Source organism: Rattus norvegicus, chromosome 3 (assembly GCF_021556685.1).
Source record: "Rattus norvegicus strain SHRSP/BbbUtx chromosome 3, alternate assembly SHRSP_T2T, whole genome shotgun sequence".
In the NCBI taxonomy this organism is placed as follows: Eukaryota; Metazoa; Chordata; class Mammalia; order Rodentia; family Muridae; genus Rattus; species Rattus norvegicus.
Window position 1 is genome coordinate 114,152,913 of NC_141536.1, and position 23,696 is coordinate 114,176,608.

Consider the following 23,696-nt stretch of genomic DNA (forward strand, 5'->3'; position numbering starts at 1 on the left):
AATTACAGAGGGTTTTGAGCCACTATGTGGGTGCTGGGAATTAAACTCAGTCTGCAAGAGCAACAAATGCTCTTAACCATTGAGCCATCTCTCCAGCCCCTTTTAAAATTTTAAATCATCACAACTGCTTGGCATTGCTTATGGTTTTCCTTAGTTTACACCTTTATGCCAGAAAATTCTCTTGATATTACAAATATCATTGTATCAACACGTGCTGACAGGATGCCATCCACACATGATAGAGACCTTAGACACACAAGTTACTACTCACTGTGGAGAATGAAGGGTGATATTGGTGATGTCCAGGGTGCTATCAGAGTCTACATTATAAAAGTACTTTTACATTTCATACTGTAAGAAGAACCTTGCATTTACAAATTTAAGTAACTCACTATGTACACACTACACACCATGTTTGTTTTGAGTTAACCAGGATCCCAGATGGCATACCAGGAGGAATGCAAGTCACCATGACCTTCAGAGCGTGTGCTCCATGTCCATGCTGCATGGATAATACAGGAACAGGGGAGGGAGTGGGAGACCACAAGGAAAGAAACGCAACATGATGAATCTCAGTGCCAAGGCTGATTGCCTGGCCAGAGGGGTAAGAATAAACTTTGGAACGACTGACTGCCTCTGTAAAGTTTGCTGGCTGCAGATGAGAGATAAGGCCATTTTGGGGGATGTTATTCCATTGCCTCCCCAGATATCTGGCACTCTGAATAAAGCCCTATTTTTTATTTAAATGTTATTCTACTTGTATGGGCAGTTTACCTGCATGTTTGTCTGTGCACCCTCACAAATGCCTGCTGCTCCCAGGGGCCAGAAAAGGCATCAGATCCCATGGGAGTGAAGTTTCAAATGGTTGTGAGCCACCAACGAGGTACTGGGAATCAAACCCAGAGTCCTTTGGAAGAGCAGTAAATGCTGATCGTCCCCGAGCAGTCTCTCCAGTCCCATAAAGCCCACTTTTAAAGACTCAGTCCTTGTCTTTGCTCAGTGGCACTTCTGAAGACAGGCAGTACAAACTCTGAGATCTCATTTTCGTGTGTTCTAAATGTAAGAACTCAACTATTTGGGAAACATCTCCTTGTAAAATAATAACCGAGTGTATAAAAAAATACAGAAGATTTTTTTGCATTCTGCAGCAGATTCTGCTAAAAGGAGACCTTATATTCTTATATAAGGAGGTTTTAAAAATTCATAACTGGGGCCAGCAAGATGGAAGATGGTAAGGTGTTTACTGCCCTGCCTGATGGATGACCTGAGTTCAATCCCTACAGCCCACAAAGCAAAAGGAGGAAACATACATTCTTCTGACCTCTACACAGGTACTGTGGCCTGTGGGTACACACACACACACACACACACACACACACACACACACACACACACACACAAATTAATTAAAATTAAAATGGAACTTTGTTTTTGGAGACAGGTTTTCTCTGTGTAGCCCTGGCTGTTCTGGAGCTCATTCTGTAGACCAGGCTGGCCTGGCACTCACAGCAATCCACCTGCCTCTGCCTCCCTAGAACTGGGATTAAAGGCTTGCATTACCAATTCCATGCAATAGTGTAACTGTTTTGTTTTGTTTTGTTTGGTTTGGTTTGGTTTGGTTTGGTTTGGTTTTGAGACAGGGTTTCTCTGTGTACCCTTGGTTGTCCTGGAACTTGTTCTGTATACCATGCTAGCCCCGAACTCATGGAGATACACTTGCCCCTGCCTCTCAAGTGCTGGAATGAAAGGCATATGCCACCACCACCCGGCTGAAAATGTAACTTTGAAAGACAAAAAACTTATATGTAAAAGAACTCAAACTTTGTTTTAGAATCCACCCCCTGTGGCTTCCTAAGAGACAGGTGACTAATGGGCAAGAGTGAACACTGATGAACTCATCCACTTACAAATGACACCACATCCAAGAGTCCCTTCAGCATGGATGGGAAGTTGACCTTTGAGTACTTCTAACCACTTGTTCTGCAAAACTTCAAGAGCTACATCTTAGATTCATATTTCCCAGTTCAAGTTTGTGCCCACCTCTGAGGACACACACACAAATGGACCCCAGGAGAGCTGAGTGATTCTCATCTTAAAACACAGTGGTTATTGAGTACCATACAAACAGAACTCAAACCACCCTCACAATATTTATACTTCTCTCCTCCCATACCTCTCAAACCCTTTTAGAATTATATATTTCAAACAATTGTCTAAGTTACCTGGAGTTTTCCTTGGTGTGTTCCCTAAATGATAAGAAATAATACAGGGCTGGTGGGCTGACTCAGCGGCTAAAGGTGCTTGCTGCACAAACCTTAGTTCAATTACCAGAGGCCACATACAAGTGAACTGGGAGAACTGACTTCATAGAATTGTCCGCTGATCGCTACACATACACTGTGGCATTTGTGCCCCAATACACATGTCATCCTCTGCCTTGCACACATCATACATCTACATGCCCATTACATTTAAATACTAATCTGTATTTTAGTGAAGCTACATATGAAAATATTGTCTCTCACCATGCTTTTGTTATAGTTACTTGCTTATTTAGATATCCTTTCCTTAAACCAACTTTACAACAACAACGACAACAACAGCAACAACAACAATGGACTGGAGAGATGGCTCTACTGTTAAGAGCATTTGCTGCTCCTGCAGAATACCTAGGCTCAATTCCCAGCACCCACATGGCAGTTGACAACTATAACTTAAGTCACAGGGACTCTGGTGCCCTTTTGTGACCTCCATGGACACCAGACACTAGGGTGGTGGTGTCATACATGGCAGGAAAAACACCCATACAACAGAAAATACAAATAATTTTTTTTTGGTTCTTTTTTTCGGAGCTGGGGACCGAACCCAGGGCCTTGCGTTTCCTAGGTAAGCGCTCTACCACTGAGCTAAATCCCCAGCCCATTATTTTAAAAGTACTATTCAAAGGGAATAAAGGGATGGCTCAGTGGTTAAGAGCACCACCTGTTCTTCCGGAGGTCCTGAGTTCAATTCCCAGCAAGTACATGGTGGCTCACAACCATCTGTAATGGGATCTGATGCCCTTTTCTGGTGTGTCTGAAGAGAGTGGCAGTGTACTCACATACATTAAATAAGTAAAATAGAAAAAACTCATTATAATTTTAAAAAGTATTCAAAATGTCAATACTTTTATAAAATCTCTTATTTTCAGTATAACATTCAGTTTTTAAATTGACAAGGACTTCTTTTATATCTTCTAAGTGGAACTCCATTTGGGAAGGTTAACTATATTTGAAATGCAAATTCTTAGATCTCTAAATGATAAAACTTCTTTCTACTAATAAAGAAGAGAAAAGTAAATGGGTCCAACCTAGGGTTACCATGCTGCTATTAAATATGATAAGATACAAGCTGGTCACAGCAACCCAGGGCTGCAGCCATAGTGTCTATGAGTTGGAGGCAGGAGGATCGAGAGGGCAAGAGAAGTCTCTGGATAGCAAGTTTGAAGCCTCCTGGACTACAGAAGATCTTCTCTCAAAAACCAGACAAGAGCTAAAGAGATGGCTTAATGGGTATGAACACTGGCTGCTCTTTGAGAAGACCTGGGTTCCAATCCCACCACGCACATGGCAACTCATAACCTATCTGTAGCTCCAGTCTAAGGGAATCTATCACCCTCTTCTGGGCATCTTGGAGGTCTGCGTGTACATGAGACACAAAGATACATGTAAGCCAAAACACCCAGATACAAAGAATAAAATGTAAATGATAAACCAAATAATAAAAAAGTCAGCAAAATGGCTCGATGGATTAAGACACAGGCTTAAGGTTCACTCGTGCTTATTAAACATAAAAGAAAAGTAGAACTCGCTGTTTTGCTTTCAGTGTTGTGTAGAGAATTATTAAAAGACTAAGTACTACCTTTACATAAAAGGTACCACTATTGCTTAATAAATCTGAATAGTATTTCTATACACATAACTTATTTTTCATATATTTCTTTAGTAAAACGTTCGTGCCACATTGAGGACAAAATTATATGCTGTAATCTGCACGATTGTGCACACCTAAAATCCTGACACAGGCTGTGTCAGATGATTGAGCACAAATATTTTTTCCTCTACTGTCAGTTAGCTGACACAGGGGAGAGTCTTACGGAAACGAGTCTAAGATGAGTTCAATAGGACAGCGAGCGTTACCCCAATTTCTCAATACAGAAGAGAAATCCAGTTAGTTACTAGACATGCCAACTTGCTTGAACCTTCAGCTTCCTTGTCCAGAAATGGAGCTCTTTAGTTTCCATTCCTTGCAAGCCTGCTGCCTGCCTCACAGAACGGCTGGTATGAGAAACCAAAAGTATTACAGAAAGGGACTTTTAACATCATACTTTTCGGGGGTTCGGCCTTGGCTCTGTAGTACCTATAGATGTGTGGAACCATAGTTCGCACGCGCGTGTGCCTAGTCGGTCAATGGAATTCGTGACCCGGATGTACTATCGTCCACAAACTCCGCCCAGAAGTCTTGCGTAATAGCCGGAAAGTCTCACTTTTATCGTGCGTCCCGGAACCGGAAGGAAGTCCGTTTCGTTTCTCCGTCCCGTACGTTTGTCCTGCGTGGTACCTGTTGGGCCAGAGCGGTTTGCACAGGCGGTTCGCACCGTGAGGAAGAGTGGAACCCTGAGTTCCCGGAGCACCGGCAGCCATGGCGGATGTGACTGCCCGCAGTTTGCAGTACGAGTACAAAGCGGTACGTGTGGTCTCGGAGTAGGATTGCGGGCAAGGAAAGTCGTGGATAGTCACGAACACTGATGGGGAAATGAGAGCTGGGTGAAGGATGTATTAAAACACGACGGAATATCCTTAGTGGAGATTGAGGGACGTGAGAATTTAGGAGTCCCGTCCCCCCCTCCCCCCCGCTAAACTGTCTCCTCGTTACCCCTGATCTGCCCAACATTTTTCCCAAATGTGGGCTATTGTGGATGTTGTTAGGAACGCTGGTCGTTCACCTTATCAGATAGTACAGTGCTCATGCATAGTGCAATGATATACTATTCTTAAGAGCATTATTCTTTTATTCCAATGTTTTTCCATTTTCTGGTGTCACTGTAATAACAGGATTCAAAAACCATATGTCAAAGTTTTGATAAAGTATGATCTTTTCAGAACTCAAATCTTGTGCTCCAAGCTGACCGCTCTCTCATTGACCGGACCCGCCGGGATGAACCGACAGGAGAGGTTCTGTCCCTGGTTGGGAAATTGGAGGGAACTCGAATGGGAGATAAGGCTCAAAGGACCAAACCACAGATGCAGGAGGAAAGACGGGCCAAGTAAGTACCAAGGGGATGCTTTTTTTTTTTTTTTCAGCTAATGTAAAGCCCATCTTTAGCATTAGAGCAGTAGTTTTGCTGAAGTTTGTATGGAAGATCAGTGATGTGTGTGCAACATAGCAGAAACCTCTTCAAGGTTTAAAACTTCTTTGAACTTAGGTGTAATGAAGTGGAACAAAATCTATTGATACCTTTTACTGACATATTTCCTATTCATAGATGTTAATTTTCTTCAGTGTGTGTGTGTGTGTGTGTGTGTGTGTGTGTGTGTGTGTATGTGTATGGGGTGGGGGTGTTGTGCACATGCATGCAAATGCCTATGTGAAGGCCAGAAGATGGTTTGAGATCCCTTGGAACTTGAATTACGGGAGGTTCTGAGCTACCCAATATGAGTCTGAAAACTGAACTTGGGTCCTCTTAGAAAGCAGTATTGGCGTCAGACTACTTGAGCCTTCTCTCCAGTTGGCTATCTGACTATTTCAGGGCTCTAGTTAATCTCCTCTGAGTAATTCAGCTCCTACTATTTCAGGCCTCTAGTTAATCTCTCAGTAATTCAGCTCCACCACATTGTTAGAAACTTTTCTCCCCAACCTTTCTTCTTTTGTTGCCTATCACTTCCTGATGATTTCTGTCAGCTTTTCATGTTGGTGGATTCATTTCAAAAGTTAAATACTACTTTGTTTTGCCTGCCTGCCTGCTTGTCTGCCTTCCTTCCTTCCTTCCTTCCTTCTTTCCTTCCTTCCTTCCTTCAAGACAGGGTATCTCCATCTATAGACCAGGCTGGCCTTAAACTCAGATCCATCAGCATCTGTTTCCCGAGCACTGGGATTAAAGTCATGTGCCTCCACCTTCCAAAAAAATGTGTTTTCTCTCTTTTTCTCTATCTCTTTTTTTAAAGATTTATTTTATGTATATGAGTATACTGTAGCTATCTTAAGATTGTAGCTGGGCTGGGGATTTAGCTCAGTGGTAGAGCGCTTACCTAGGAAGCGCAAGGCCCTGGGTTCGGTCCCCAGCTCCGGAAAAAAAAAAAAAAAAAAGACTGTAGCTGTCTCCAGACACACCAGAAGAGAGCATTGGATCCCATTACAGAGGGTTATAAGCCACCATATATTGCTCGGAATTGAACTAAGGACCTCTGGAAAAGAAGTTAGTGCTCTTAACCATTGAGCCATCTCTTCTTGGCCCTGTTTGGTTTGAGTGGTTGTTTTAGAAGAGCTCAAATATTGGTCTTTCAGTTTCCAGAGCCTGACATCTTTTCTAGTTATTTATTGGGTGTCATTAGAAGTAGATTCCACTGGAGCCTAGTTTCTCTTACTACTAAAATGTGATGGGTGTAGCTAAGGCTAAAAAAAAAGGAAATAATATTCCATAGTTTCCTCATGTGGTTATAAAAGTAAATAATATTACATAGTCTCCTCATGTGGTTATAAATAATATTACATAGTCACCTCATGTGGTTATAAATAATATTACATAGTCTCCTCATGTGGTTATAAAAAGGTGTACATTTAAAGGTAATGGAGACCGTGTTTCATTGTAACAGCTTATCAGATGATGTTATATTTTCTTTCTATAAGAATGTCCCATATGAAGTATCCCATAAATGTGGGACATAAAGAAGTGCTTCTTCAAATAATTAAGGTCTGGTAGGAGCTATTTTTTTTCACTCATTTTCCTGCCTTCACAGAGTAGATGTATAGAAAGGGTAAGCTTTGCTCGGGAATGGAAAGTCCTCCCATTCAGCCTCATGTTTTCTGTCCTTTAGGAGGAGAAAACGTGATGAGGACCGACACGACATCAACAAGATGAAAGGCTATACTCTGCTGTCAGAGGGCATTGATGAGATGGTGGGCATCATCTATAAGCCCAAGACGAAGGAGACCCGGGAGACCTATGAGGTGCTGCTCAGTTTCATCCAGGCTGCTCTCGGGGATCAGGTGAGGCCACCGAGGAGGAAAGAGGAAGGGCATAGAGGAGTTTTTTTTTTTTTGTTTTTGTTTTTTTTCTTTTCTTTTTTTCGGAGCTGGGGACCGAACCCAGGGCCTTGCGCTTGCTAGGCAAGCGCTCTACCACTGAGCTAAATCCCCAACCCCAAGGAGTTTTGACTGAATATTAATTACATATCTTTATTACTCTGTGTGTGTGTGTGTGTGTGTGTGTGTGTGTGTGTGTGTGTACATATGTGCATACGAAAGTCAGGACAACTTTCATTGTTGTTCCTGTCTTTGTGGGGGACTCAGGAATCAAACAGTTGGGCTTGGTGGAAGTACCTTACCTGAGGAGCTATCTTGCTAGTCCAATCAGAAGAATCTTTGGATTTTCCCAGCAGGATGGGAAGGGCAATACCATTTTGTAGAAACTAGCACTTAGCATAGTATACATAGGTCAGCATGTTAACTATAAATGGGTGCCATTAACACTCATTTTCAATGTAATAAAAGAGAGATGTGAGATACTAAAGTCAAGGAGATAGCATTTGTCAGAATGTGAATCCAAGTGGTCCATACCCCAAATGTGCTCTGAACCTTTGCACATTTCTGATTAGACTGAGAGCCTTTATGAGTTCTCTAGCGAGCTGAGGAATAGGGAATGTGTGAACAAAGAATAGTGAAAGTGTGACAGGACCTAAGAAGGCTGCTGAGTGCCTCTTTCACCTGGAGATGTGTGGCAAGCTATTGTGAAAGTTATATTCTGCTTCTGAATACACCTACCTATCACCCCCACCCCCAAGTGCTCAGACTGACTCCAGGATCTCATGAATTTTAAGCACATGTGGCAACACTGTGTTAAATCCTCAGCAGCTCCTCTAGTCTTGGAGTTTTATTTTGTTTGCCGTGTGAGACAAGGTTTCCCATAGCTCAAGCTGACATCACACTGCGTATTTAAGAATGACCTTGAACTTTGGTCTTGTTGCTGCTTCCCATGTGCTAGGATTACAGGCATGTGCCACTTGTCCTGTTCATGAATGTCCAAAGCCTAGGATGCTGCAGATTCGCTTGCTTGCCTCTTATGTGTATGACTGTTTTGCCTACATGTATGTATGTACACTACATATCCCTGGTCTCTTGGTGATCAGAAGAAGGCTTCAGATCTCCTGGAAGTTGAGTTGTGATTTGATGTTTTTTTTTCTTCGAGCCATCATGTGGGTTCTGGGAATTGAACCCAGGTCCTCTGCAAGAGCAGCAAGTACCCTTTTGAGCCACATCTCCAGCTCCTGTAGTTTTGAAGATATATACTGCTTTACTTTCTATTGTCACAAAGGCGGTCAGTGTCCTTCTGCATATTATTGTTGAACATGTTGTCTGTGTTTTTTCTTCAGCCTCGAGATATTCTTTGTGGGGCAGCCGATGAAGTTCTGGCTGTTCTGAAAAATGAAAAGCTTCGAGACAAGGAGAGAAGAAGGGAGATTGACTTGCTGCTGGGTCAGACAGATGATACGAGATACCATGTGTTAGTAAACTTGGGCAAGAAGATCACAGACTATGGTGGCGACAAGGAGATCCAGAATATGGGTACCTGAGCTGCTTGTGTCCTAATCATGTTTTGTGGTTGTTGGCCTTTCTGTTGAGTACTCAGCGTCATTGTTAAACTTTTAGAATAACATTGTTTCCATAACTTATGTTGTGTTGCTTAAAGAAAATGGCTAATCTGCAGGCCTTTCGGACAGGCTTATCCCAACAAGTCAGCCTAGTCTGCATAGCAAGTTCCAGCTGCCAGGGTTCCTTAGCAAAACCCATCTAAGAACAATAAAGAGGATAGTCATCTCTTGACGTTTGGTTGTGAGCCTTATCCTTTAGTAGCTGACTTACCTCTCCAGCCCTGGCAGCCATTTTTAAATTGAGACTTACTACACAGGCAGTGAGAGAGAGCAGGGAGGGTTTAGGAGCTGAAGAAGCAGAGCAGAGTAGAATCCAGGTTGGCAGGTTCGAGAGGCCTTGGTGCTGTTTTTCATGTTGATTAAGTCTGTGTTCTGGCCTGAGAATCAATAAGCAAGCCAGGCTGCTGAGGAAATGGTCTTGAGTGTCTCCTCCATACTAACCACTGCCCTCTTTTTGTAATTCCACATCACCTCAGATGACAACATTGATGAGACTTATGGCGTGAATGTGCAGTTTGAGTCTGATGAGGAGGTGAGTGGCTTTAAATGGTTCCCTTCTGTTTTGTTTTGTGATATTACCAAGGTAGTGGGAGCTCTTCTCATAAACTGAAATTCCTAGCTAAATAACGTTTACAGTGTTTTGTGGTAGACTTACAAATTTGGTATTATTCTGCTTAAAAAGTTATGGTTCTGGTTTAGAAGCTAATTTAAACTAGTAGGTGTAAATGACAGTTTATAATAAACCAGACAGACCTGGGAAACTAGGAAGAAGGACTGAGAAATGCTATCCTGTAGGCACAGTTATTGCAATCATGGACTCAAACAGCTACACTTACTTACTGTTGTCCTGTTCAAGTCTGACCCTGTCAGGGATTGGGGAGGAGTCCCTTCTCCTTGCTGCCTAACTATTGGTTATTGATAGATTATGAAAAGGAAGTCATTATCTTCAGTCCTGTAACCACTTCTGACCTTCTGGTTTCTGATGGTTAAATTCAGTGGGTCACAAATGACACAAGTGGGCAGGAATGTGAGAAATAGACGTGTAGGGAAGAGGAGGCTCCATGGGGTGGGGGTGGGGGTAGGGGCGATGATGACGAGAGTGGCAGTAAGAAAACGGTATGCATTGTGTACATGTATGAAATTGTCAGAACACATTTAATCAAAGGAAAAAAGATAAATCATGTCTTTAGTGAGGATGTGTCCTGCTATAGTGAGTGTTTTAACCATGTTATAGTAATTTACCATGGCTTTAGTACTGTGTGCTAATAGCTAGTTTCAAAAGAAAGCATATTCTAGGAGTATGGATGTAGTTGTACTTGGCTGTCTAGCAGTTGTAGCAGCTCCTGGGGTTAAAGCTCTCCACTTCTAGATAATAAGTAAATAGGACTAGTAGGACAATTGAAAAAGAAAAGTTGAACCAGGAATGGTAACACAGTGCCTACAATCCCAACAATCAGGAGGTTAAGGCCAGCTGGGCTACATAATGAAATGTTTCTAAATAATTTTTTTTTAAAAAGTAGTTACTTTAGAGTGAGTTTGTTTTCTGAAAAAGAAAGTGCCAGTCCTGAAATGTTTTCCTGTGACAGGAAGAGAAGATGTATCCTGACTGGAGTCAGGATGAGCACTGAACTGAGAGCCAAGGAATCTTGAGTTTTAGCCTGTATCTTGGGCAGACCATTTTGCCTCAGTTTCTGTTTTAGTAAAACAAAATGCTACTTCCTACAGAATAGTTAATTGGTAGAGAGTTTTTATTCTCTCTCTCTCTCTCTCTCTCTCTCTCTCTCTCTCTCTCTCTCCACCCCTCTCCCCTCCCCCTCTCTTTCCCTCCCCACCCTCTCCTTTCCTTACCCCCTCCCTCCCTCCCTCCCTCCCTTCCTTCCTTCCTTCCTTCCTTCCTTTTTTCCTTCCAGACAGAGGTGTGTGTGTGTGTGTGTGTGTGTGTGTGTGTGTGTGTGTGTGTGTGTGTGTGTGTGTGTGTGTGTGTGTGTGTAGCTGGGACCAACTCATTAGACCAGAGGCTGGCCTCAGACTCACTGAGATCCACCTCTACCTGGCCTCTGCCTCCTGAGTGCTGGGATTAAAGGCATGTGCCACCACAGCCTAGCTGTTAATTAGTAGTTTTAATTAGGACAACCTGACACAAATTTCCTTGCTCATAGCAATTTATTTAGCAAGTGCTAATTGTTGAACATGATGCTCTTTAAGAACAGTCCACAACTGAGATTATGCAAACTAAGCATGGTGTCTACATTTCTGGCTCACAATCTGCTTTCCTGTGAGTGCATCTTCATAGGTCCTCTGTTAGCCAATAGTCTTAGTTTGAGATATCTGTGTCTCAGAAGGAGCATATGATCCTGGTGTTTGATATTTGGCAGCTAAGGTAAGAAGCAGAAAAGAGGACAGATACATCTAATAAGCCCGTTCCAAATGGTCATTCCGTTGATGTTCCTGGAATATGGTTGATTATTGGCTTTACCCCAAAGCCATTGTTCTAAGCATGGTGCATACTTAGAGTGATTGAAAGACAAGGTCTGAGTGACACAGGACCAGTTCCACATCTGTATTGAGGTTGGGGTTGTCTCCATAGGAAGGTGATGAAGATGTGTATGGGGAAGTCAGAGAAGAAGCTTCTGATGATGACATGGAAGGGGATGAAGCTGTTGTGCGCTGTACCCTCTCCGCTAATGTAAGTACAGTCCCTGTCTTGGTGTAGGCCAGCTTACTTCTGAATGAAGCACTTCCTCCTACTAAGACACTCACTGAGCTGTGGTTGGTTTTTCTGGGTGGGGGCCACTGCAGATTGAACCCAGCTTCAGACATGCTGGGCCAGTGCTCCACCATTGCGCTTGTCTCGTCGTTCTCAGCTTTGGGGCTGTTTGGAGTTTTGTTGTTGTTGCCCATGCAGGCATCAAACTTTGACGTCTTCCTCATCCTTCTTCTCAAGTGTTAGAATTACCAGCGTGGACCACTGTGCCTGCCAGATTTCCTTTCCATGGGTATTTGGGTTGTTTTTAAAATTTGATGTATAGATAACGTTGTAATGACAATATTAGAGTGGTTTGTTTATTTGTTTTTTAAGGTAGGGTTTCCCTGTGTAGTCCTGGCTGACCTGGAACTTGTTCTGTAGACCAGGCTGGCCTTGAATTCAGAGATCCACCTGACTTTGCCTCCCGAGTGGTGAGATTAAGGCATGCACCACCGCTACCTTGCTGAGTATTTTGTTTTTTGTTGTCCTGGGGTTGAACTTACTGTCTTGTACAAAGCGAATGCTCTAGCACTGAGTTATAGCACCAGGATTTAAAGAGACTAAAAAAAATTTTATTTTGAAAAAGGGTCTCACGGAGTTGCCAGGGCTGGACTTACCCTCTAGCTCATGCAGGTTGTGCAGCTCTGTCAACTCTGCCTTCTGAGTAGTGGGTAAATGTACAGACCTGTGCCAGTAGCTTGATGGGCAGCTCAGACTGGCCTCGGATTTGGAATCTGCTGCATCAGCCTCCTGAGGGCTGGAATTGCAGGTGTTCCACCAAGCCCAGTCGAGCCTTATTAAACAGTGAGCATTTGATTTTCTTAGGACGTTAGTTGTTACTCTTCCCAAAGACACGTGTTAATGAAATCTTAGTCTGGTGTGCTCCTGAGTTCAGTGTACTAGAGCTGCTGCTTTCTGGAAAGACCTTAGAACGTAGCCTATGGGTTGACAGGAACCTTGGGTGGAGCATGATAAAGAGACCCAGTGAGCCACATGCCTGATTTCCTTCTTAGCTTGTAGCCTCAGGCGAACTGATGAGTTCTAAGAAGAAGGATTTGCACCCTCGGGATATTGACGCGTTCTGGCTGCAGCGACAGCTCAGTCGTTTCTATGATGATGCCATTGTGTCGCAGAAGAAGGCAGATGAGGTGTTGGAGATTTTGAAGGTATGGCCAAGTAGTACTTGTGTTCCATGTGTCTCAGAAAAGGTCAGTGTTTGGGAGGCGGCTGTGCTTAGTGTAGTGCTGCCACTGCAGGGGCAGTGTCTGAGGTAGCAGGTGGCTGTATCCTTACTGGTGGCCTTATTTTCTCTCTCCAGACAGCAAGTGATGACCGAGAATGTGAGAACCAGCTGGTTCTGCTCCTTGGCTTCAACACTTTTGACTTCATCAAAGTGTTGCGGCAGCACAGGATGATGAGTGAGTAGACTATGCACTGGTTCGCTCCGTGTGCATATGTGCGTGCGTGCGTGCGAGCATGTCTGCTAGCATGTTTGCTAGCATGTCTGCTGAATTGCGTTGCTTCTCTGGCTTCAGTATCTAATTACCTTCTATTTGCTCAGGAATAAAAGTTGGTTTTATTTCACTCTCTGCCACTTTCTCTCTCTCCCTATTGTGTTTGGCAGTTTTATACTGTACCTTATTGGCCAGTGCTCAGAGTGAAGCTGAAAAGGAGAGGATCATGGGAAAGATGGAAGCTGATCCAGAGCTTTCCAAATTCCTCTATCAGCTCCATGAAACTGAGAAGGAAGACCTGATCAGGGTAAGGAAGACCTGATCATGGTTTAGTCTGTCTGTCTCGTTTCTCTTTCAGTGTGTGAGGTAATAAATCATATCTCTCTGTTCTTTGGAGTTTGTCAGGGTGCAGATTAGAATCAGCACACTCGTTGCTGTGGTTGAGGCACTGTCTTCATCTAGTACCATGGGATCTGTTTACTACAACCAGGGAAAAGGGCGTGTTTGTTTAATATAGAACACCTTTTCTCCCTGCCTTCGGTAGTTAATTGAAGACTGTCTACTTCTGACATCCCTCTTCAGACCACTGCATCGTCACTGTATTTGCCATCTCTGACTGATTTATTTATTTTTATAATCTCTGGCAGGTCTCAGAATACAAAGTGATGTCTTTTGGTTTGGGAATACATGATATAGCATCCATGAATGAAGCCCAACCCAGAAGGGACTGGAAAGGACAAGAGCCCGGGAGATTGATATAGATGATTGTGCTTTTTCTTTTTCCCTGCTGCAGGAAGAAAGGTCCCGGAGAGAGAGAGTCCGTCAGTCCCGAATGGACACAGATCTGGAAACCATGGATTTGGACCAGGGTGGAGAGGTGAGTGCCGGGCTGTTCCCAGGCCGTGGTGACTGTGAAGCTCAACTGCTCAGCCTGTTTCTGTTTTACCTGTTTCCAGGCTCTGGCTCCGAGGCAGGTTCTGGATTTGGAGGACCTTGTTTTTACTCAAGGAAGCCACTTCATGGCCAATAAGCGCTGCCAGCTTCCCGACGGGTCTTTCCGACGCCAGCGTAAGGGCTATGAAGAGGTGCACGTGCCTGCTTTGAAGCCCAAGCCCTTTGGCTCAGAAGAAGTGAGTGAATCACCTTTTCCTTTCTCTGCTTCTCTCTTTCAGTTTGGCTTTTAGTCATTAGCTAAAATGTCACCATGTCTCAGATAATTTATTCTAGTAGTGGTAACTGTTTCAAAGTTTTCCCATTCTAAGACCAGGAAGCAATAATGATCTCTCTGGACAGGTTTATAATGGAGAATTATGAATGGTGATTGTCAGGGAATGAAGTCATGGGGAAATCAAAGTGAAATCATAGTAATCTTATAAGGATGGGCAACCTGCTGAAGAATCCAGTTGCATAAAGTATGGGATGTTTCTTCCCTTAGCAACTGCTCCCAGTGGAGAAGCTGCCAAAGTATGCCCAGGCAGGATTTGAGGGCTTCAAAACGCTGAACCGGATCCAGAGTAAACTCTACCGTGCTGCCCTGGAGACAGATGAGAATCTGCTGCTGTGTGCTCCTACTGTGAGTACTGGCCTGTCTCCTTTTTTCTCCTGCAGTGATTTGGTGGCAAGTTGAATCCTAATCTTTATACTAGGCCTTACTTTTTTTGGTTGAGTCAGAGTCTCTATGTAGCCTTGGCTGTCCTGGAAATCACAATAACCCTTAAACTCAAGAGATCTGCCTGCCTCTGCCTCCCAAGTGCTGGGATTCTCTGTTCTGTAACAACCCACTGGGTCAGTGTTACATGGGCAGTCCTGGGGTCAGTTCTGTTTTGGTGATATCCCTAGCAGATAAACAGTTTTTGTCACTGACCCCTCTGTAGGGTGCCGGCAAGACCAATGTGGCTCTGATGTGTATGCTCCGAGAGATAGGAAAACACATCAACATGGATGGCACTATCAACGTGGATGACTTCAAGATCATCTACATAGCTCCTATGCGGTCCCTGGTACAGGAGATGGTGGGCAGCTTTGGAAAGGTGAGTCTTCTCCAGAGGATCCTGCTGCAGCTTCCATGTGGTAGGGAGGGGCCTATGCATTACCGCTGCTTTTGTGAGGGAATCTCAAGATATTTTTTGCCATTTCCAAGGTAGAATTTGACCCACGTAATTTCTTAAACAAAAATGGTGTCACTGCATCTTACGGTATTTCTGTCAAATGAATGTGGTTGATAGCTTGTGGGTTGTTGCTCTAGTTCCACTTTCCTATGTGTGTCCACTTTCCTGCTGTACGTAGGGCTTTCATAGTCTTTGCCTCATCTAGCCGCGTGGAATTTAAGTAACGTTTGTTCATCTTTCCTGACTCACCAGATATGTAACGTCTCCTTATCTACAGCACAGTAACGGCCACCAGGCCCTTCAGGCACCGTCCCCCATTCTTAGACCTTAGGCAAGCTCCCTCCACTGAGCCGCACCTCCAGCCCTGTCACTCATTTTTGCTGGTGATCCTTTCTTTCCCCAGCGCCTGGCCACATATGGCATTACTGTTGCTGAGCTGACTGGGGATCATCAACTATGCAAGGAAGAAATCAGTGCCACACAGATCATTGTCTGCACCCCTGAGAAGTGGGACATCATCACACGCAAGGGCGGGGAGCGCACCTACACCCAGCTGGTGCGGCTCATTGTCTTGGTGAGTGGGGAGAGACGTGGGAAGGAGAGAACAATGTGGTTAGGAGCGCTTGGCGGTCACTCTAGTTGGTGGTGTGAACCTGGGGGAGCGGGGCCTAAACATGAGACAGACTAAAGTAGCCAGCTGTATTCCAGAGCATCGGGCAATTTATACTGTGAGGATTAAGAAGAATCACATGAGTAAGGTGTTCAGTTATAAGGACAAGGCCACACATGGCAAAACCATGTTTTACCATAGAAGCATATGAATAACAATAGTAATATAAACTCATTTCTATCCACTATACCTGGGAGGAGCATGGAAACATGTTCCAGGAACAATGATCATAACACTCTGGCGCACTCAGAACTGTCACACAACTATTCTTGGACTGTATTATAACAAGGGAGGTGGGGGGTGGTGGGGTGGTTTGGTTTTTAGTTTTCTTGTTTGAGACAGGGTTTCTCTGTAGCCATGGCCGTCCTGGAATTGTCTTTGTAGACCAGGCTGGCCTCGAACTCACAGAGAGCCACATGCCTCTGCCTCCCAAGTGCTGGATTAAAGCACTAGATGAGGTTCCCATGCCCAGCTTTCCTTAAGGCCCTTCTATATGACTTTCTTTGCAAGAGTCATTGTGAGCTTCATTGTTGCCATTAAAACCTGAATCTGCATGTAACAAAGGCTGCCCAGTCATGCCTGGTGTTTGCCATGTGCCTCATCCTCTTTATAGCTTTTTTTTTTTTTTTTTAATTTGGCTTTTTGGGAAAGACTTATGTATTTCCCGGCTATCTTAGAACTTGTTCTATAGAATATGAAATATTTTGAATCAAATGGGAACACAAAAATAATTCTGTCCTCCAAGAACATTGAAATGTTTCTTTATAAATAATCCATTGTCACAAAGGACAGGTAAGGAAGTGGGACTTTGCATTCGGTTATGTGGAAGTATCCACAGGGATTGGACTTTGAGCTGAGGGTTGAGTCTGTTTTGTTGTTGTTGTTGTTGTTGTTGTTGTTTTTCATTAATTGCATTTGTTTATTTTCTGTGATTTGCATAGTGTGTGTGTATGTGGAGGGCAGAGGAAAACTTGTGAAAGTCAATTCCCCTTCCACCATGCATGTTCTGTGAGTCAAGCTCAAGCCATCAGGGTTGGTAATAAAAAGTGCTTTACCCTTTGAGCTGTCACTAGCCTCTGAGGGTTGATGCGTTAAGGTGTCTAAGAAAGGAGTTCATGTTCTGTGTTCAAAGTGGAAGTTGGGAAAACTGTGGCCTTAAGTTTTTGTTTTATTGAACACAGTTATGTACATTGGTTTGTGTACTTTTTATAGCTATTTTTGTCTTGCTGTGGCTGTGGCAGAATTGAGTATTTGTGGCAAGGGTTACATGGCTCATGAGCCTACAGTATTGCAGGTGCAACACCAGATGTTCAGAACTTTAAGAGAAGTTTGCCAACCTCCTTTTTATGGTACTTCATGCCTCTCCCACAGCTGCTCCTAGGGGTGCTGAGTCCCTGGCCTGCCTACACCTTTGAATTCCATCTTCACTTTCACAGTGTCTCCAGATCTTCAGTGCTTACTGTATCTCAGAGGCACTGCTGTTGGCACTGTAAACTTATTGTCAGTAAAGCCTGGTAGTTTTTGATCTTGATGAAGAAACCTGCCCAGAGGGACGGTTTGGCACTCTAGCTGTGTCATGAACCTGGGAGAACCGGTCAGAGCCGTCATGTATTTGTAAGGAGATTTGTGGTAGAGTGGAGGATTCATGCACAAGTGCTAAGCAGTCTGCACTCAGTGTAAATTCCTACTAAAAGCTGCTTTGTTCTTCAGGTCTCTGGCTTAAGACTCCCTCTCTTGTCCTCATTAGGCATCTTAAGATGTATACGTGTACCGTGGACTAGTCTCAGGGGGGGAGGAGGTACAGTTTGCATCTTTCTGTTCCTTTCTTTTTTTTTCTTTTTTTCCGGAGCTGGGGACCGAACCCAGGGCCTTGCGCTCGCTAGGCAAGCGCTCTACCGCTGAGCTAAATCCCCAACCCCCATCTTTCTGTTCCTTAGGATGAGATCCATCTTCTACATGATGACAGAGGTCCTGTCTTAGAAGCTTTGGTGGCCAGGGCCATCCGAAACATTGAGATGACCCAAGAAGATGTCCGACTCATTGGTCTCAGCGCTACCCTCCCCAACTATGAAGATGTGGCCACCTTTCTGCGCGTCGACCCTGCTAAGGGCCTCTTCTACTTTGACAACAGGTATAAAAAGAAACTGGAAACTTGTTACCAAGGCAGTCTTCCTGTCCATTACCCTTCTCTAAGGAGCACACTAATGAGTTTTACGGTTCTTGTGTGTATTTTAGAAAGTATTATTGTTTCAATGGAAAGTAACTTTCTCCACAGTGTTCTCTGCAGAAATCTCATTTGTATAACTGTTGAACTTCTAGCTTCCGCCCAGTGCCTCTGGAACAAACATATGTGGGCATCACAGAGAAAAAAGCTATCAAACGTTTCCAGATCATGAATGAAATAGTCTATGAGAAAATCATGGAGCATGCTGGAAAAAACCAGGTCTGTTGATGGTTCTTGAACCTTTTCCATTTTTGACTTAAGCAGATTAACAAGATAACAGCATGAATCACTAATGATCAGAAATGACATGAGTTATTACTACAAAACTTGATTTAAAAGATGGTCAGGAGCTAGGAGAGTCAGTACATGCCTTTAAGACCATAGCTTAGGGTGCTGAGGCAGGAGGACCTCAAGCCAAGTGGAGGTGAGTTTGGGTTTACAGTGATATCCCACCCACCCCCCAAAAACAAAACAAATGATTGGGGACCTGGGATGGAACTCAGTGGTAGAGCATACACCTAGCATGTGTAAACCCTGGGCTCAGTTTCCATCACTGCATAAGTAGGAGATGGAATACTGTGAACAGTCACTCAGACTGGCCCGTTTATGGGGTGGAGAGATGCCTCAGTGGTTAAGACCACTGGAGACTCAAAGAGGACCCAGGTCCCATTCTTAGTTCCCACATGGAAGCTCAGAACAGTCTGTTAACTCCAGTTCCAGGGGATCTGACCTCTCCTGGCTTCTGTGGACATCAGTCATATATATGTTGAACAGATGTTCATGCATACAAAACATTCATAAAATAAAAATTAACAATAAATTAACCTGTAACTAGAAGAATTGGATCATTTCCTGGAAACAACTATTACTGTAGCCTAGATGATAGTCTCAATAGTCTGTGATCGTAAATGATAACTTTGTAGTTAATACTCCCCTCCCCCAAGTTGGTGGGACTAGAAAAATCAGTTTGTCTATAAGATAGCAAAACTATAAGCTGAAAATTATTAGAACCTAGTGACATCAGGCCAGTGAGAGGGCTCTGCAGGTAACAGCGCTTGCCTCCAAGACTGGTGACTTGAGTTTGAATCCCAGAACATAGTTGGCAGAAGGAGAGAGTTGACCACTACTCTCACACAAACAAACTTGATAAATTATTAAACAAAACCCAAATTGTGGGGCATGATGGTGCACGCCTTTAATCCCAGCTATTTGAGTGAGTTCCAGGCCAGCAGGGATACAGAGTGAAACCCTATCTCAGCACTAGTGTGATAGCATATTTTATTTATTTGTTGTTGTTGACTGGGCGTCTCTGTGGCCCTGGCTGTTCTTGAACTGCTTGCTCTGTAGAGCAGACTGTGTCCCGAGTGTTGGGATTAAAGGTGTACGCCATTACTGCCTGATAAATACTTAGTATTTTTCTAAATTGTGGCTTCTGGTTATAGTGGAGCAGCCTCTGCTTCCTTGTAGCTGGTGCCCTAGTACTATGAGAGCAGCTGCTGAGGGTGTAGCTTTTAGCGTCAGCCTGATTCTCCTTAGGTGCTGGTGTTTGTCCACTCTCGAAAAGAAACTGGGAAGACAGCAAGGGCAATCCGTGACATGTGTCTGGAGAAGGACACCTTGGGTCTGTTTCTTCGGGAGGGTTCTGCCTCCACTGAAGTCCTTCGTACAGAAGCAGAACAGTGCAAGGTAAGAAGGGGCCACCTGCTTCTCTGGTGACTGGTTCCCTGCTATTGGGGAGATTCCTTTGGGGCCATATATACTGAGCGCTTCTGTTTCAGGCAGGTTATAAGTAGTTTTCTTGGGGCTCTGGAGATGACTCGGCAGATAAAGGTGCCTGTCACCAATCCTAATGGCCTGAGTTCAGTCTCTGGGACCCACATAGTAGAAGAAGAGAACTGACTTCCATATATATGCTGCACACAGGTGTATGTACAAACATAAGAGTATAAGTTTCTGTTAAAAGTGACTGTGTGGTTATGGCCTGGAAGGAGTCCCAATGAGAGGCTGACCTCACTTTGTTTCCATTCACAGAACTTGGAACTGAAGGATCTTTTGCCCTATGGCTTTGCTATTCATCATGCAGGCATGACTAGAGTTGACCGAACACTTGTAGAAGATCTTTTTGCTGACAAACATATTCAGGTGAGAAGGGGCAAACCTAGTAGGAACAGGTGATGTAGGCTTTAGAACATCTGAAATGTCAGTAGCTCTGCCCTGAGTGGGATCTCCAACCTTTTTTAAAAAAAGAGTTATTTATGTGTATCTTCATATGTATGTGTGTGGCTTGCTTAAGTTTATGTGCACTACATGCATGCAAATGCTCTCAGGCCAGAAGAGGGCACTAGAACCCTTGGAACTGCAGTTACATAATCTTGTGAGTGTATGTGGATTCTGGGACCTGAAGCCCAGTCCTCTGTAAGAGTAGTACATGTTCCAGCCACTGAGCCACTAGAGGGTTTGTGATCTGGACCAGCTAGCCCAGGCTGGAAGGTTGTGATAGTTATATTCCCTCTCCCGGCACTTTATACCCTGCATAAGAGAAGATGGATGCTTCATAAAACTTTACCCCATAATTCACAGGGTCAGGACCACATTTCCCTCTTACGGGGAATGTTTTATAACTGAGTTGATTAATACAAGTTTAAGCTTCTGACCTATGTCTCTGGAACTTTGGTATGTTAATTCTCCAATATGTAAGAGACCAAAGAGACTCTTTCCTTTTTGCTCCAGTGTCACATTTGAGTACTGAAACATGTATCCACTCCTGCTTAGGTAAGCCAGGAGCCAGACAAGCCAAGGATATGACTCTGCTCTGGTGGGATCTGTTGTCCTTATTAGCTTCCTTTACTTCTGCAGGTTTTAGTTTCTACTGCAACTCTGGCTTGGGGTGTAAATCTTCCTGCACACACAGTCATCATTAAAGGTACCCAAGTGTACAGTCCAGAGAAAGGGCGTTGGACAGAGCTGGGAGCACTGGATATTCTGCAGGTACAGAGCCTCTGAGATGATTCTCAATGGGCTGAGCATCCTGTGCCTGGGATGCAAGGATGTTGGAAAGGTGGCAGATCAAGGCCAGGTTCTAAAGTGTGTAGACGTGTTGAGTCAAAACCTCTGCTATAACCTTTTCCTTATTGCTTCTGCCTTAGATGCTGGGCCGTGCTGGACGGCCGCAGTATGACACTAAGGGTGAAGGTATACTCATCACGTCTCATGGCGAGCTCCAGTACTACCTCTCCCTCCTCAACCAGCAGCTTCCAATTGAGAGCCAGATGGTATCAAAGCTGCCTGACATGCTCAATGCAGAAATTGTGCTGGGGAACGTCCAGAATGCAAAGGTAGGGAAGGCTCTGTCTTTGGAGCTTTGCACTTTTCCTCAGGAACTGAAGAGACTTGGAGTGACGTAACTCTTGTAAGGATGTTTGCATCACGCAGTGTCTCAAGCTTTGGACCACATCCCCTGCAGGGCAAGCTTCTTAGGTTTGTCTTAGATAGTTCCTTTTATGTTTAAGGTATTTGAAAAGGTTTTTTTAAATTGAAATACTGAAAACATCAAGAAGACATGTTTGTCCATGTGCTTAAGAATTAGTGTCCAAGCTATCTATGTTGCTTTTGTTTGGACATGAGCAGGTCATCATGCTAAACACCATGAGCTGTCTTGCAGGATGCAGTGAACTGGCTGGGCTATGCCTACCTATACATCCGAATGCTCCGGTCCCCTACCCTCTATGGCATCTCTCATGATGACCTCAAGGGAGATCCCTTGCTGGACCAGCGCCGACTCGATCTTGTTCACACTGCTGCCTTGATGCTTGACAAGAACAATCTGGTCAAGTACGACAAGAAGACAGGCAACTTCCAGGTGATTAGCATGTGATTTTTAAAGAAAGTTTTAGCAAAAGTTTATCCTTGATTTATGTATTGCCTGTTTAATTACCTGTTGCCTAGTTGGGGATTAAACTGTGCCCTTTGAGCTATGATATTAACTTTCAAATATTTTCTTTTAAATTTTATTACTTATGTGTGTGAGTGTTTTGTCTGCATGTTTGTCTATGTAACACATGTCCCCATGGAGGCTAGAATGCCTGGTCCCTACAGAGGCCAGAAGAGGGTAGTGGCTGCTTGGGACTGGAGATGCTTGTGAGCCACCAGGTGGGTGTTGGGAATTGAACCACAGGTCAACTGGATGAGCAGCTCCCTCTCACTAAATCATCTCTCCAATCCTTAGGTTTTAAAAATGATAGTTTTCAGAGTTTAAGTTGAGTTAGGTCATTCGGCCATTTGATTTACATGGGCATAGGTCAGCTTGTTGGACCATCTTTCTTATTGTGCTGAGTCGCTTGAATTGAGCAGCAGTTGTAGCACAAGTTTATCCACATGACCTCATAGGACAGTCGTTTGATGTTAGAAGTGGGGGGCTGATCCCTGGTCAGCCTTGAACTGAGTCTTCTTTCTTTCTAGGTGACAGAACTTGGTCGGATAGCAAGTCACTACTATATCACCAATGATACTGTGCAGACATACAATCAGCTGCTGAAGCCTACTCTGAGTGAGATTGAGCTTTTCCGAGTGTTCTCCTTGTCCTCAGAGTTCAAGAACATCACAGTAAGAGAGGTGAGCCTATGAACCTGGCAGGCCAGCAGTTGGGATCCTTGCCAGGCTGCTGGACTCTTCTTTCCTTCGTTCTTGCCCTGTGGATTTTCCATGACCTGTCTTTCCTTGAGGCAGGAGGAGAAGCTAGAACTGCAGAAGTTGCTTGAGAGAGTGCCCATCCCTGTAAAGGAGAGCATTGAAGAACCCAGTGCTAAGGTAAGCACGCCTTCACTTTCAGAAGAATCGTGAACTTGGATTCACACATGGCAACTCTTTCTACTCTTTGGGAGTGTCGGGTTGACCTGTTGTGTGCTGTACTGCTGGTTGTACCCCTACTTCCCAGTTTTCCTACTCTGCTTTCTCACATATGTTTTACATGGAATACTAATTGTTTAATGTGTAAGTCAGGAACTATGGAAGATCCTGTCTGGAACATGTGCCCAGAGCAGAAATGCAGATAATTTGAGTAGTCAGTGACTGGCCTTAGCTAGCTCTCCCATGCTTCTTTGCAGATCAATGTGCTTCTCCAAGCTTTCATCTCACAGCTGAAACTTGAAGGCTTTGCACTGATGGCTGACATGGTGTACGTGACACAGGTGAGGAATTGCACGGAGTAATGAGCAGAGTCCAAACAATTCCTGTGCCCTCTGTGCTGTGTTTCTCAAAAAAAGGTGGCCTGACAGGCTGGCGGGCCAGCTGCCTGCTGCCACTTCAATTCACCACTTTGCTGTGCTGATCTTGAGCATGCAGGAAGGTCAGGCTTTACAAAGTGCTAAGAGGCTCTGTAGGTCCTTGTAGAGAGAGATCCACAGGGCATGTCACCTTCTTCAAGTAAAGTGACTTCCCACCATAGCTTTGTGTTCATTAAAATATGACAAAATATTTTATTAATTTCTCTGTCTTAATCTAAAAAGGTAGGAGGCAGGCTGGAGAGATGGCTCAGCGGTTAAGAGCACTGATTGCTCTTCCAGACGTCCTGAGTTCAATTCCCAGCAATA

At 44.1% G+C, this 23,696-nt stretch overlaps 1 protein-coding gene across 1 annotated transcript in view; it reads left to right on the forward strand.

The window, feature by feature from the left end:
• The first annotated feature begins 4,570 nt into the window (after positions 1 to 4,570).
• Snrnp200 (small nuclear ribonucleoprotein U5 subunit 200) overlaps positions 4,571 to 23,696 on the forward strand; it is a 29,349-nt gene continuing 10,223 nt past the window's right edge. Inside the window, 24 exon segments of the mRNA NM_001037766.2 lie at positions 4,571 to 4,725; positions 5,142 to 5,305; positions 7,074 to 7,245; positions 8,628 to 8,820; positions 9,383 to 9,438; positions 11,494 to 11,592; positions 12,666 to 12,818; positions 12,971 to 13,070; positions 13,277 to 13,413; positions 13,900 to 13,983; positions 14,063 to 14,236; positions 14,542 to 14,679; positions 14,981 to 15,136; positions 15,618 to 15,788; positions 17,822 to 18,015; positions 18,204 to 18,327; positions 19,645 to 19,794; positions 20,140 to 20,250; positions 20,965 to 21,096; positions 21,255 to 21,443; positions 21,770 to 21,967; positions 22,567 to 22,719; positions 22,834 to 22,914; positions 23,211 to 23,294. Coding sequence (NP_001032855.2) covers positions 4,681 to 4,725; positions 5,142 to 5,305; positions 7,074 to 7,245; positions 8,628 to 8,820; positions 9,383 to 9,438; positions 11,494 to 11,592; positions 12,666 to 12,818; positions 12,971 to 13,070; positions 13,277 to 13,413; positions 13,900 to 13,983; positions 14,063 to 14,236; positions 14,542 to 14,679; positions 14,981 to 15,136; positions 15,618 to 15,788; positions 17,822 to 18,015; positions 18,204 to 18,327; positions 19,645 to 19,794; positions 20,140 to 20,250; positions 20,965 to 21,096; positions 21,255 to 21,443; positions 21,770 to 21,967; positions 22,567 to 22,719; positions 22,834 to 22,914; positions 23,211 to 23,294 — 3,258 coding nt within the window. The 5' untranslated portion in view covers positions 4,571 to 4,680.